Genomic DNA, 13,466 nt, shown 5'->3' with positions numbered 1-13,466 from the left:
GCGGCCTGCCTGCATGTGACCTCTGTTCTGGGATCACGCAGCCATTAATGCCAATGAAAATCACATTAGCCTGCAGCAGCCTCTTCAAACAGTTGACTCACTAGATCTCACTATTAATAAAAGTGCCGATACTTCTTGCACACACACACACTACTATTAAGATGAATCCTCTACTTGTGTGTTTTTCTAAGCATAGAAGTAATAGTTGTCAACTTAAAACTTGACGTATCTCCTGAAATCTGGGGCCAACTTGCTTTAACTATACTCAGTTGTCTGTTTGCAAAAGTAGTTAGAAAATGCATTACTAAAATCCACCCTACAGATAACATCTCTGGCTGGGTCACCATGGTAACAAGTGCTTAAGTTTTCCAGGAACTAAGAGTCAACTCCTTGTCCAGTTCAGGCTGGGTAAGACCACCAACGCATCAACTGGGCCTGCGAGGATGACTGATAGGTGACCTTTGACATCAAGGAGCTGAAAACCCCACCCTCAGATCATGGTAATGCCGCCATTTTGTGAACATACGTCATATGAGAGCCAAGAAGCTTGACTACGCTTGTGCACATCATCAATTACCTCACTTCTCCTCACCTCCAATCATCTATTCCCATACTTCAGACCATCCCGCCCCTTTATCCCATAAATATCTTTAATCCCCGTTTTTCAGGGATGCAGATTTGAGATTGGTTCTCCCATCTCCTCAGTTGGCTGCCGTGTGAATTAAACCCTTTCTCTGCTGCAGACTCCTCATCTCAGTGATTGACATAATCATGCAGCGGGCAAAATGAGCCTGGTTTGGTTAACACCGCCTCCCAATCTTGCTAGACCAGGCCAAGCTTCCAGCCTTTCAAAATCATTGATGTCCTCAGATTCTGTCCTCCAAAAGTCATTCAACCCCAAGTCAAAGAAGCCAATCTGTTTGTGTGCCACCACAATTTACATCTTCCTAAATTCATACTTTCTCCCTTACCTAAATCATGGTCCCAACGCACAGAATTGCCAGCACGTGAAGATCTTTGGTAAACTCTGCAAGATTCTCCCTGGGGTTCACACAGTGTTTTCTGCACCGTGAAGGAGTGACTAAGTGACAACCCCACAGACTGAGGGGGTCTCTCCATGGAATGCTAATGAATGTGCCACATGTTTGAGAATGACCCTGGGATGATGCTAAGGCCAGTGCACAGCTCTGCAGATGATGCTGTTTGTCTTAGGGTTGTGGCAAACTTCATTACAAGTATTGATACTAAAGCCGTAACAAATGCATCACAGCCAATTAATTAATCCTTTCAACTGACACAGCCCCAGGATTTGCAACAGAGCCTGGACTCCCCTAGAAAAATCCGAAAGCATCTCTGAGCTTGGTGATCTGTACATTCTGGTTTGCTCCTCTGAAAATCGGGCCATAATTTGCTAGGAGAAAGTCCCACCTTCATGAGGCCACAAAAGTGACAGTTGAGCCAAAAACTATTGTCTTCCAAAGCAATCTGTCTATCAGTCTTGGCAGAGGAATTTTAGTACATTTCTGTGACAGGGACACAACCAAGGATAAGGTAATGACAGGGTCCATGAACTTGGACTCGCCTCTGCAGGGTAGAGTTCTCCAGGGCAGGACAGAGGGGGCACCACCCTGTGGGGCTCCACAGCAGGCTCTGGGGGGGAATAAGGCTTAGGGAACCGCAGAGGGGAGCGATTTGTTGGAGCCCGTGACAGCATAATCACACAGATACCATCTCCATATGCCATCACCAGTGTCTCCCTTCTGGAAGGACATGGGGATGGTAAATAACGTGCATTGTCAAGGGCAACAAAGGGCAATGCATCATCAGTGTTTCTCATTCTGATGAGCTTGTATGACTTGGCTCAGATCTTTCTAAACTCTGAATGTAGTAGGCTTTAGATTTGTTTAATCAAAGAGTCCAAGGCCTGCCAGGAGCCCCAAGGCAAGGCTGTGTGTACTTTGAAGCTGGTCCACCTTCTGTCTCGGGGGAGAATTAGCATTCCAAACTCAGGAAACAGGCTATGCCAAATCTGGGTTTCCCAAGGATTAATTTTTTTTTAATTAGGCCTCACAGACATATCAATTCTTCATTACCAAAACCATTTTTGGCTTAAGGCACAGCCTCCTGTAGGTCACAATTAGAAGAAATCAGCCCCTCCCAGATCTTTTCTCCCACATGGAAAACCCTAGGGGCATTTCTGTGACAGGGACACAACCCATCCGCCCTGAAGTTTCTCAGACTGGGACCAAGTTTCATTTAACCTCCAAACAGGAGCCGGAGGAGTCTGAGGAAGGACGGAACTCAGTGTCGTCGTATTTTTCTAAAATGAAGGAATAGGGTGAAAGGGATAATTCGGCACATGTGTGTGGTGACGGGTTGTAATTAGTATTTGGGTGGTGAACATATTGTAATCTATGCAGAAATAGAAGTATAATGATGTACACCTAAAATTTATACAATGTTATAAACCAATGTTACTGCAATAAACAAAAAATTTAAATAAGTAAATAAATAAATAAAATATAATAAAATTCAATTACCTAAAATAAAAAAAATGAAGGAATAGATAGGACCTGGAGCTCTCTTAGCAACTTAAAGGAGAAAAGAGGGTTCTAAAGATTTAAATCCCATCTCTCTGAGGTCTCTGCTGCAAAAGGAAAGAGCCAACCAGTGTGCCAAGAAAAAATAGGCAGAAACTAAATTTGCTGATTCAAACAGACCCTTGCACAGAACGTGAAAAAAACCGTGGGCTCGTTCCTGGCTGAATTTGGGGTCATAAACCCAGTTAATTAGAGTGAAGAGCCCAGCAGAAATGTCCCATGGCCAGATTATCCCAACTGTGAGATGTATCCACTGGAACTCAAATTAAGTTAGGGGGCACATGGATGAAGTTTTTTTTTTAATGTAATAGTCATTTATTTTAATGTATATTAACAAAAAATTAGTACATCAAGCTCATGGATTGTATTGTCTTATAGTGAGGCTAAATTAGTATTAAGTTTGAAAAAGTGAGGCATTTAAAGAAAATATATTGAGTAAATAATATTATTGGCACAGGATGTTGGCAAAAATTGAGAAAATGGCATGCAGATTGCTAAAATTGGGAAAATATTGTTCTATGAGCAAAAAGAGGGGGAAAAATTATTTCTGCTCCAGATCAAGGCCAGGGGTCCCCATTCGAGGGGGGGGGGATGGGGGGGAGCAGTGCCCCGTGCAGCCTCCTCCTGACCCGGGGCGTCCCGCTGTCACTCACTCACTCCTTAGTACGGTCGTCCTGGCGCCAGCCCTTCGGAGCCTGGGACTCTTGGTCAGAACAAGACCCTGGGACAGAAGAAGGGCCGCAAAGGACCGCCTGTCTGGGGGACCCGCAGACACAGCCCGCTGTACCTTCACGACGTCTTCATCCGCGGACCTGCACTCCACCGACCCCGACACGGCGACCACGGAGCCGTCCTCCTGAACGCCCACGACCTTGACGGGAACCGAGACAGCCTTGCCCGTGAGGATGGCCGTGTTCAGAACCTCCGTGTCCTGCACAGGGGGGAGAGGGCGGGGTCAGCAAACAGCAGACGGGGCGGTGGGGGGCATGGACCAAGCTGCCGACTGCCTTGTTCCTGCTCTGCAATTGAAACAAGTGTGCGAACGGATGAAGGCAGGAAGCCAACGCAAAACGGAAACTCGGACCAGCCGGTGGCATTCCATCGCAGACTGAGATCAGCAGGCCTGAGAGCTGGCCCTTCTTCTCAGTTCCCAGGGGCAGAGTCACTGTCACAACGCCCTGATGTCGCCTCCCCTCCCTCACTCCACCCCACCCCCACCGTCCTGCAGACACATGTCACACACAGCACAGGAGCTCTTTCCAATAGTTTCCAATCTTGGCTTAAGGTTCACTTGGGAAATGACTGACTAATTTTCTGCATTTATTAACATCGTGGACACAGCCTTCATTCTGAGGTCAAATTAGGAAAGACAACAGCACACAGAGCAGAAGAGGACCAGTCAGAACATAAACCTTTGCTCTCCTGAGCTGACCACCAGCACCCTCCCTTCCCCAACCTCCATGTCCCTGAGATTCCCTCCAAACCCAGGAATTTTTAAACGCTGACGTCATGTTAGTTTCTCTCTTCCTCTGACATCCCCGGGGGTCCTGCAGGCTCTGTCTTCATAACTCATCTCCAGTCTGTCCATCTTGCCATCCCCACGGCAGCCCCTCCCCTGGGAGTGCCCTCTCACCAGGCCGGCTACAGTGCCCACTCGTCTCCCAGAGTCCACTCTTCACAACAGTCAAAGACAACCTTTTTCATTTCAATATAATTCAGAGTATTTCTCTCCTAGATTAAAACTCGCTGAAAGCGTCCTAGGTTCTTAAGGTAAAGACCAAACTTGCCCACGTGAGAGATCTGACCCTCGGCCACCTCTCAGCTCTCTCTGCCCCTTCCCATGTCCCTCCCCAGGGTCCGGCCCCCAGACGTCTCCTCAGTTCTCCCAATAGTACCATCTCATCCAGGCCTTCTGCTCTGACATGTGCAGAGCCCTCGGCCCAAAACACACCTCCCTGTTCCTTCCATCCTTCAGATCTCAGCGTAAATGTCCACTTCTTCAGAGAAACCGGGCTCTTCTGCCTCCCGCAGTGTGAACTAAGGCCCCATTGTTCTCTCTCACAGCACCTAGTCTGCCCTGCTTGGTAATAACCACAAATGGTCACTATTTATTTATTCTGTGATGAGGTCTTAATCTCTGACTGCTCATTAGATTATAAACTCCCCCAGGGTCTGAGCATCTCTGTTCTGCTCTCCACTGCATCCACGGAACCTGGGACCGTATCTGGCGTGTGAGAGGCAGTGCAGAAGAGAGGTGACATGCATGGGCTCTGGGATGGGACTGTCTGGGTTTGAACCTGGCTCAGCCTCTGATTCAGTGAGGATTGTGTGGATCTGCATTTACAGAAAACCTGACTCAAGTGAAATAACCCAACGTGGGTTTATATGCTTCTCGCATAACCAGAAGCCTGGAAGAACGTGCCTGCTGGCTCTGGCCCAGTGACTCAACCAGTTAGGGTGACTTCTCTGCAGTTCTCTTGGCCACTCCCTCAAGGCAGCAAGATGGCGCCCATCACACCAGCCATCTCCATCCACTGTCTAAGCAGGGGGAAGGCTGAGGGGGAAGGAGCGACCTGCTGCACCTGCTCCTTTTCCTCAGGGAGTCCAAAGCTTGTCACATGGCCAGCCCACCTGCAAAGGAGGCTGGGAAAGTGGGCTTCTATAGTGGAGCTGGCAGTGAAGTAGGGGGCTGTAAATAGCTTCTTATAGGCCATCAACAGTGTCTGCCTCAAGTTACTTCCACATGTGCCAGGGTTCCCTGATCTGGAACACCAGGCAAATAAAAGTACCTACAGTATGGTGACCTTATGAAGATTTAATGGATCAATCTATGCACAAAGCTTAGAACAGAACCGGAACATGATAAACAAAAAGGGCTCAATAAATACAGCTATTACAGGAGGAGCTTTAACACATGCGCTCCAAGAATGAATTAAAGAACCACTGAGCGGGTTCACAAAGGTGCCCTAGAGGAGACGCTACTCTCACACTTGGCTGCAGAGAAAGAGTCAACCAGAGAAGCTGGCAGACAGGGGGCCACACAGCTCAACAATGAGAGTCACCAACACTCAACAATGGGCCCAATGGGATCGACCAAACAGGTCATCTCAAGTGCTCTTTTCACACTCGGAGTCCCCAGTCTCCGCTCAAGCACCAGGCAGGTTCCATTTCAGTCTTCTAAATCAGCCCCTCCTTCTCCACCCCAAGAGATGGAGTCAGCGACGGAGGAGGAGAAGAGGAGGAGGGAGAAGAAGAAGGAGGAAGAGGAAGAGGAGGAGGAGGGAGAGGGGGAGGAGGGAGAGGGGGAGGAGGGAGGGGAGGAGGGAGAGGGGAGGAGGGAGAGGGGAGGAGGGAGAGGGGAGGAGGGAGAGGGGAGGAGGAGGGAGAGGGGGAGGAGGAGGGAGAGGAGGGAGAGGAGGAGGGAGAGGAGGAGGAGGAGAGGAGGAGGAGGAGGAGAGGAGGAGGAGGAGGGAGAGGAGGAGGAGGAGGGAGAGGAGGAGGGGGAGGAGGAGGAGGGGGAGGAGGAGAAGTTTTAAGTCTTTACATGTAATCAGTTGCTCATTCAGTTTCTCGACAACCGTCTCAAAGCAGTTACTAGTATTATTCCCAGTTTATAGATTGTTTGTTTTTCATTGATAGTAAACCTGCAAATAATAGCTACTTGTCAACAGAAAAATCAACTTTATAATGAATACTTGAAAATAATGCCAACCCAATCTAAGAAAAGTGAAAAAATAAGTTTTTGTTTTTGTTTTTTTAACATATGCCCTCACCTCTGGACAGAATCTCAAAGAGATAAATCCAAAAGGATGTAACTATAGTCTGTGTTCCTGAGTATTCCATTCGCACCAGGGAGATGAAATATATGTACGTTTGCATTTATGGCGTACAGCGAGGACAGGAGGCAGGAGGCACTGTGGGAGTTGAGATGAGAACTCACCAAAGGTGGGATCATGTTGTGGATGTGGAATAATTGCAATGTGTACAAAGGAGAGAGACTGCATCATGGTTCCAGAACAAACCGCTAAATTCAACTCCTAATGCCAGTGAAACAATCAACCTGGGTGTTTTCTGTGTGTAATGGACAGGCATTAATTTTTCCTGTTGAGCATCTGTAGATGCCGAACATTCATCCTTCCCTCTTTTTTTAATGACAACATCTCCATTTTTCTTTTGGGCATCATCCTACTCTGCCACCAATAAATGTGGCTGGGATGGTGCTGACCCCAGGCCAGAAAATCAGGCTTCACAGATGAGCAAATGAACTAGATGTGGCCAATCAATGTATTCCAGCCCCAAATCCACAGCAACTGAGTCAAGTGACACCCAAACAAGGGAAATCAGAGATGAAAGTAAGAGAGAGACTGATTCCTGGGAAAGATTTCTTAGTTCCTGAATCCAGCTACATCTGTGTCTGTTATCTTTGGAAATTTAGATATATAAAATAAACTGTTTTACTTAAGCCAGTTTTCATTGGGTTTTTGTCACTTGCAACTGAAAGTCTTGACTAATACACGTGAGACTAGGCAACATGCTAGGCTCCAGGGAAAGAGAAAAGACTAAAAATCCATCTCTACCCTGTAGAAGCTCCCAACCTTCAAAGAAGACACTACAATAATTTTCCCAAACTGAGTTCCAAGGGAAGTGACTTTATTTTTCATAACAACAAGTCACAATTGATCGAAGCTTGTGCATTTATTTCAAATACCTTTGCAACTATGTTTCCTACTTTAGCCTTTTCATGTGTAGCTGAGATTTTTGCAACCATGTTTTCCAGTGTCCATAAACAGCTGCTCAAAAATCCCAGAGGCAATTCCTGCTTGCCTCTGGCACAATAAGAAAGCAATTTATCATGTTAAATATTACATTTAAATCATCCCCTGGTGCCAGAGAGTGCTAAAAATTCACCATCTATCAAAATATGTCTTTTATTCTGCTCCTATTTGTGCCAGCTCTAAGCTTTATGTCTTGAAAGCACATTTATATTCCTTTATGAAGAGGAGTTTCCATTAATGTTGCACATTAGAGTGACTTCGGTGAAAAAGGCAAAGTAGGAAGATATGAAAATTCTCCATAAAAGCAATGAGAAAATTGGCCAAAAAGAAGTCAAAGTTAACTTTTTCAGAACTCTGGAAATCAAACAAAGCCTTGTGCAACCAGGAGAGCATTTATTCAAGAAAAAATGGCTGAAAACCAGAGAATTTTGTGGCATTTTAACTTGACTTACTCCCATCCCCTACTCTCTAGCTCTGTAGTAGCTCTGAAAAACAACAGCCCACATTCAGTAAAAACCAGCATCCAAAAGCCACTGGAGAGAGCAGATCGGGGCTGGAGATCTTTCAAAACCTCATTCCCAATGAGTTGTCATTATTTGACTTGTCTGGTAGTTCTCTGGAAGATCCCACTTGCAAGACTGTCAGTATTTGACCTGACTCTGAGCTTATGCAGTGAAAAAAGCTTTTTCCCCAGAGGTATTTGTTAAAAGCAATTACAGGCAGTTACCTAACTTCATAGCTGCCTGAAGCAGTAGATAACAGTTGAGGCAAACAATAGACTAATCCAAAAGCTTAAAAGAAAAAGAGGAGAAAAGAGATGTCCAGAGAGGCTCTGAAAAGCTAATACATATTCTGGGGAATCTATAAGACTATGCTCATGCTTAGGGCTGTGTGCATGCCCAGCACTGTGTTTATACTCAAGAAAGACCTGAGAAAGCTCTAAGATCTCACCTCTGGTTGACCTTGAGTTTCTATGAAAGCAGACAGTGAAAGCTAAGGCAGAGTTGTTGAATGCTGGGCTGAGTATTGAAAGCATGTCCCAACACACAAAGAGGTCCTTGATAAAGACTGGGACACTTATTGATTCCAGGTGTCTAAGGAAATCTCTGTCCAGTCATTGGCTGACCACCAAGCTAACCAAACAGAGACTTCGGTGGGCACACACAACAAAGAATAGAGACTTTACAGAATTAGTTCATAAAAGTCACTAAACAAACAAACTACTACTACTATATACAATAACAAAAACAAACCCAGGGAAGGGGAGATAATATGATTTCAGAGTTGCTACATTATATTATTTAAAATGTCCACTTTTCAACAAAAAAATTAGGAGACATGCAAGAAAACAAAACGTATGGTCCAGTCACAGGACAAAAAGCAGTCAATAGAAACTGTCCTTGAGGAAACCCAGATGTTGGACTTAATAGACAAAGACACAAAGATTTTAAATCAGCTATTTCAAATACACTCAAAGAACTAAAAAAAATCACGTCTAAAGAACTAAAGGAAAGTATGAGAAAGACACCTCACCAAAGAAAGAATACCAATAAAGAGATATAAATGATCAATAATTACAAAAAAAAGAACCAACTGGAAATTCTGGAGTTGAAAAGTACAATAACTGAAATGGAAAATTCACTAGTATGCTCTCCAATAAGAAGGAATGAAAGTAGAAAGGGATAAGAGGAGGAAATGTGGGAAATCCAAAAATGTGTGGAAAGTAAACAGACTCTTTTTAAACAACCAATGGTTCAAAGAAGAAATCACAAGAGAAATTAGAAAAACTCTGAGATTAGTGAAACAAAACACAACATACCAAAACGTATGAGATGCAGAGAAAGTAGTACTTAGAGAGAAATTCATGGTTATAATAATGCCTGTATTATAAAAGAAGAAACATCTCATGTCAATAACCTGGCTTCCACCTTAAGGAAGAAGAAGAGCAAACTAAGCCCAAAATAAGCAGAAAGAAAAAAAGAATAAAGAATAGAGTGGACATAAATGATATAAGGAGTAGAAAATCAATGAAATTAAAGCAAAAGTAAGTTATTTGGAAAGATTTTTAAATGGACAAACCTTTAGTTAGACTGATAAGAGAGGGAGAAAGAAAGGGAGAGAGAACTCAGATTTCTAAAATCAGAAATGAAATAGAAGCCAACCTTACAGGAAAAAAAATTACAGAGGAATACCAAAGCAATAGTATGCTAAAAACTAGATGGCCTAGATGCAAAAGGAAAAATTCCTAGAAAGACGCAAACTACCAAAACTTATTCAAATTTCAATACACATATAACAGATAAAGAGATGGAACTAAAAATAAAAAAACTTCCCAGAAAGAAAAGTCCAGTACCAGATGGCTTCCCTGGTAAAGTCTAACAAATGCTTAAAGAAAAATTAACACCAATTTTCAGAACTTCTTCCAAAAATTAGAAGAAGAAATTGTCCCTAACTTATTATATAAGTCCAGTATTACCCTGATATCAAAACTAGACAAATACATCACAATAAAAGAAGACTACAGATCAATATCCCTAATGAATATAGATGCAAAAATCCTCAGTGAAATATTAGCAAACCAACTCCAGCAATGTTAAAAAAGGATTAAACACCATGTCAAGGGGGATTTGTCCCAGGAATGCAAGGTTGGTTCAACATATGAAAAATCAATCAATGTGTTAGACCATAATTATAGAAAAAAAGGACAAAAAACGTGATCATCTAAAGACATGTGGAAAAAGCATTTGACAAAATCCAACACCCACTTATAACAGAAACATTCAACAAACTAGGAAGACATGGAAACTTCCTCAACATGAGAAGGGGCATCTATGAAAAACACACAGCAAACATCATACTTAATGGTGAAATACTGACAGCTTTCTCCCTAAGATCAGGAATAAGACAAAGATAGCTCTCACCACTTCTACTCAACTTTGTACTAGAGATTATAGCCAGGGTAATTGGGAAAGAAAACTAAATAAAAGGAATAAAGATTGGAAAGGAAGAAGTAAAAGTATCTCTCTTTGCAGGTCATATGATCTTATATACAGAAAATCCAAGGAATACACACATACACACACACACACACAAACACACACACACACACAAGAAACTAGTAGGGCAAATAAAGGAGTTTGGCAAGGTTCAGGATACAAGCTCAAAATAAAAAATTCAATTGTAGTTCTATACACTAATAATGAACAACACAAAAATGAAATTGAGAAAACAATTCCATGTACAATCACATCAAAAATAATAAATTACTTAAAGATAAATTTAACCAAAGAAGTGCAAGAATTGTATACTGAACACTACAAAATATTATTGAAAGAAACTAAAGAACATCTAAATACATGGAAAAGCATCCTATGTTCATGGATTGGAATACTTAATGTTCCTAAGACGACAATACTCCCCAGAGTGATTTACATGTTTGATGCAATCATTATCAAAATTCCAGCTGCTTTTTTTTACAGTAATTGACAAACTGATTCTAAAATTCCTATGGAAATGAAGAGACTCTGAATAGTCAAAACAATCTTAAAAAGAACAAAGATGGAGGACTCACTCTTCCTGAATATAATTGACTTACCAGAAATGAACCCTCACATTTTCAGCCAACTGATTTTTGACAAGGGTGCCAAGACAATTCAGTGGTTTCAAAGAATAGTCTTTTCAACAAAAGATGCTGGGATAACTGGACCTCCACATGAAAAGAACAAAGCTGGACCCCTACCTCACACCATATACAAAAATTAACTCCAAATGGATCAAAGACATAAGTGTGAGAGCTCAAACTGTAAACTTTTAGAATAAGACATAGGTGTTCTTCTTGACTTTGGATTAAGCAATGATTTCTTAGATATGATACCTAAAGCACAAGCAACCAGAGGAAAAAATAGATAAATTGGACTTCATCAAAATTAAAAATATTTGTGCTTCAAATGACACCAGGAAGAAAGTGAAAAGACAGCCCACAAAATGAGAGAAAATATTTTTAAACCATATATCTGACGAGGGTCCAGTTTTCAAAATATTTGAAGAACTCTTACACCACAAGAAATAAAAAGACAAATAACCCAATTAAAAAATCGGAAAAGGATTTGAAAGGACACTTATCCAAAGAAGATATACAAGTGGCCAACAAAGACATGAAAATGCACTTAACATCATTAAGGAAATGTAAGCCAAAACCACGCCAAGACACTACTTCACACCTATTAAGATGGCTATAATCAAAAGGATGGGCAGTAACAAGTATCAGCAAGGATCTGGAGAAATTGGAGCTCTCATACATTGTTGGCAGGAAAGTAAAATAGTGCGGCTGCTATAGAAAAGTTCGGTAGTTACTCAAAAAGTTAAACATAGACTTACTTATGATCCAGCAATTCCACTCCTGGGTGTGTGTGTGTGTGTGTGTGTATTTATGTATATATATCCAAGAGAAGTAAAAACATATGCCCACACAAAAACTTGTACAGCATCATTATTCATAATAGCCAAAATAGAAACAACCCAAATGCCCATCAATTGATGAATGGATAAATAAAATATAGGTATATCCATAAAATGGAATATTATTCAGCCACAAAAAGGAATGAAGTACTGGTACTTGCTACAACATGAATGAACCTCAAAAACATGCTTGGTGAAAGACGCCAGACACAAAGGGTCTTTGATTCCATTTGATTCCATTTATGTGAAATGTCCAGAATAAGCAAATACACAGAGACAGAAAGTAGATTAGTGATTGTGAGGGGAATTGATGGTAAGGGGAGGATGGTACATGTACATAGTATAAAATATTATGCAGGAGGTAAAACAATGAATTGGCTCCATATATTGGTTAAGAATAGCCTGTAGTGCTTCAGTTTCCTTACCTGTAAAATAGGAATTTTTTCAAAGGATTTAAAAGGATGACATTAGACAAGACAGGCTCACCAGTTCTCTTTGGGCACATTGTTGGCTGGATTTCCACTTGAACTTAGGTGTGGCCATGTGACTTGACTTAGCCAATGAAATGTGAGTGGAATGATGTGCTCACTTCCCATCAGAAGCTCTAAGAGCACAAGATCCCATGCTCTCCCTTTCTCTGCCGCAGCGATGGTGGCTACTCTGCCAACCTGTGTCCCAGAGTAAAGAAAGTGCAACGAAAGCCCCCAGCTGATGTGTGTCGGACACGTAGTGTGAGCAGGAATAAACCTCCATTGTTTTCAGCCATTAAAAGCAAGGAGTTGCATGTAACTTTTCAGCATGTTATTTTGACTATATACTCTCAGGCTAAGGATAAAAATAACTGTAAACATATACTGAATTCTAGTTAGGTTTGTTTTCCACAGCAGTATGGGTTAGCCATTCCAAAACTAAAGTATTCCAGGAATGAGAAAATAATATATTTTGGAAAATGAGAGCAAGGTTTCTCACTGCTAGAGGAGTAAGTTTAAAATGGAAAGGAGAGAGAGAGTGAACCCTGTGGTCATGAGTCAGAATTGGAGGGACCGCCATGAACTCATGGGGGATGGTGTGTGTATGCGTGTTTACGTATGTGTAAATGCAGGTGTGTGTGTCTGTAGTTTTCCTTAGCTCTCTTCGCTAAAAGGGCTCATATACAACAATGCCTTTAGCAATCAGCACACCTTGACCCAGATTTTAGTTCTGAATACCATTCTCCAAGAAAAGAAAACAGAGCTCTTTGGAGAAATGGCTGATTCTTTGCCAAGGCAAAGAAAGTACAAAATAATGAGCCTGAAATGCATTATGGAGCCAGAAGATAACAAAGTGCTCAAAAAAATATCAAAAGGACACAGGAGTCAGCTTGAAGGCACCTCCACCGGCCCACCTGGGACAATTTTACAGCATTATAAATAACTGTAGTAGCCAATTACAATAATATATATAATATATAGTAAGCTTCTGAGTCCATACTGATATAAACAAATGATTGGGTAGAATTCCAACTAATAAATGTAAAAAAAAAAGAATGATGAAATTAGAATACCACCATCTGGCAACCAACATTTATTATTATAATTATTTCAAGCAAGGATCATTCATGGATGCTACTAGTGATTAAAAGTATGCTAAGAAA

At 42.0% G+C, this 13,466-nt stretch overlaps 1 protein-coding gene across 1 annotated transcript in view; it reads right to left on the bottom strand.

Annotated features, from left to right (window-relative positions):
- The window catches only part of TMEM132B (transmembrane protein 132B), a 212,602-nt gene that overhangs the window by 38,714 nt on the left and 160,422 nt on the right, over window positions 1-13,466 (bottom strand). Inside the window, exon 5 of the mRNA XM_087423598.1 lies at window positions 3,388-3,531. Within this exon, the coding sequence (XP_087279724.1) occupies window positions 3,388-3,531 (144 nt within the window). The remainder of the gene's footprint in view (window positions 1-3,387; window positions 3,532-13,466) is intronic.

Source organism: Ceratotherium simum, chromosome 35, assembly GCF_057802395.1.
Source record: "Ceratotherium simum simum isolate JZ-2026a chromosome 35, ASM5780239v1, whole genome shotgun sequence".
NCBI lineage: Eukaryota > Metazoa > Chordata > Mammalia > Perissodactyla > Rhinocerotidae > Ceratotherium > Ceratotherium simum.
This window is presented reverse-complemented; position numbering and strand designations above follow the sequence as displayed.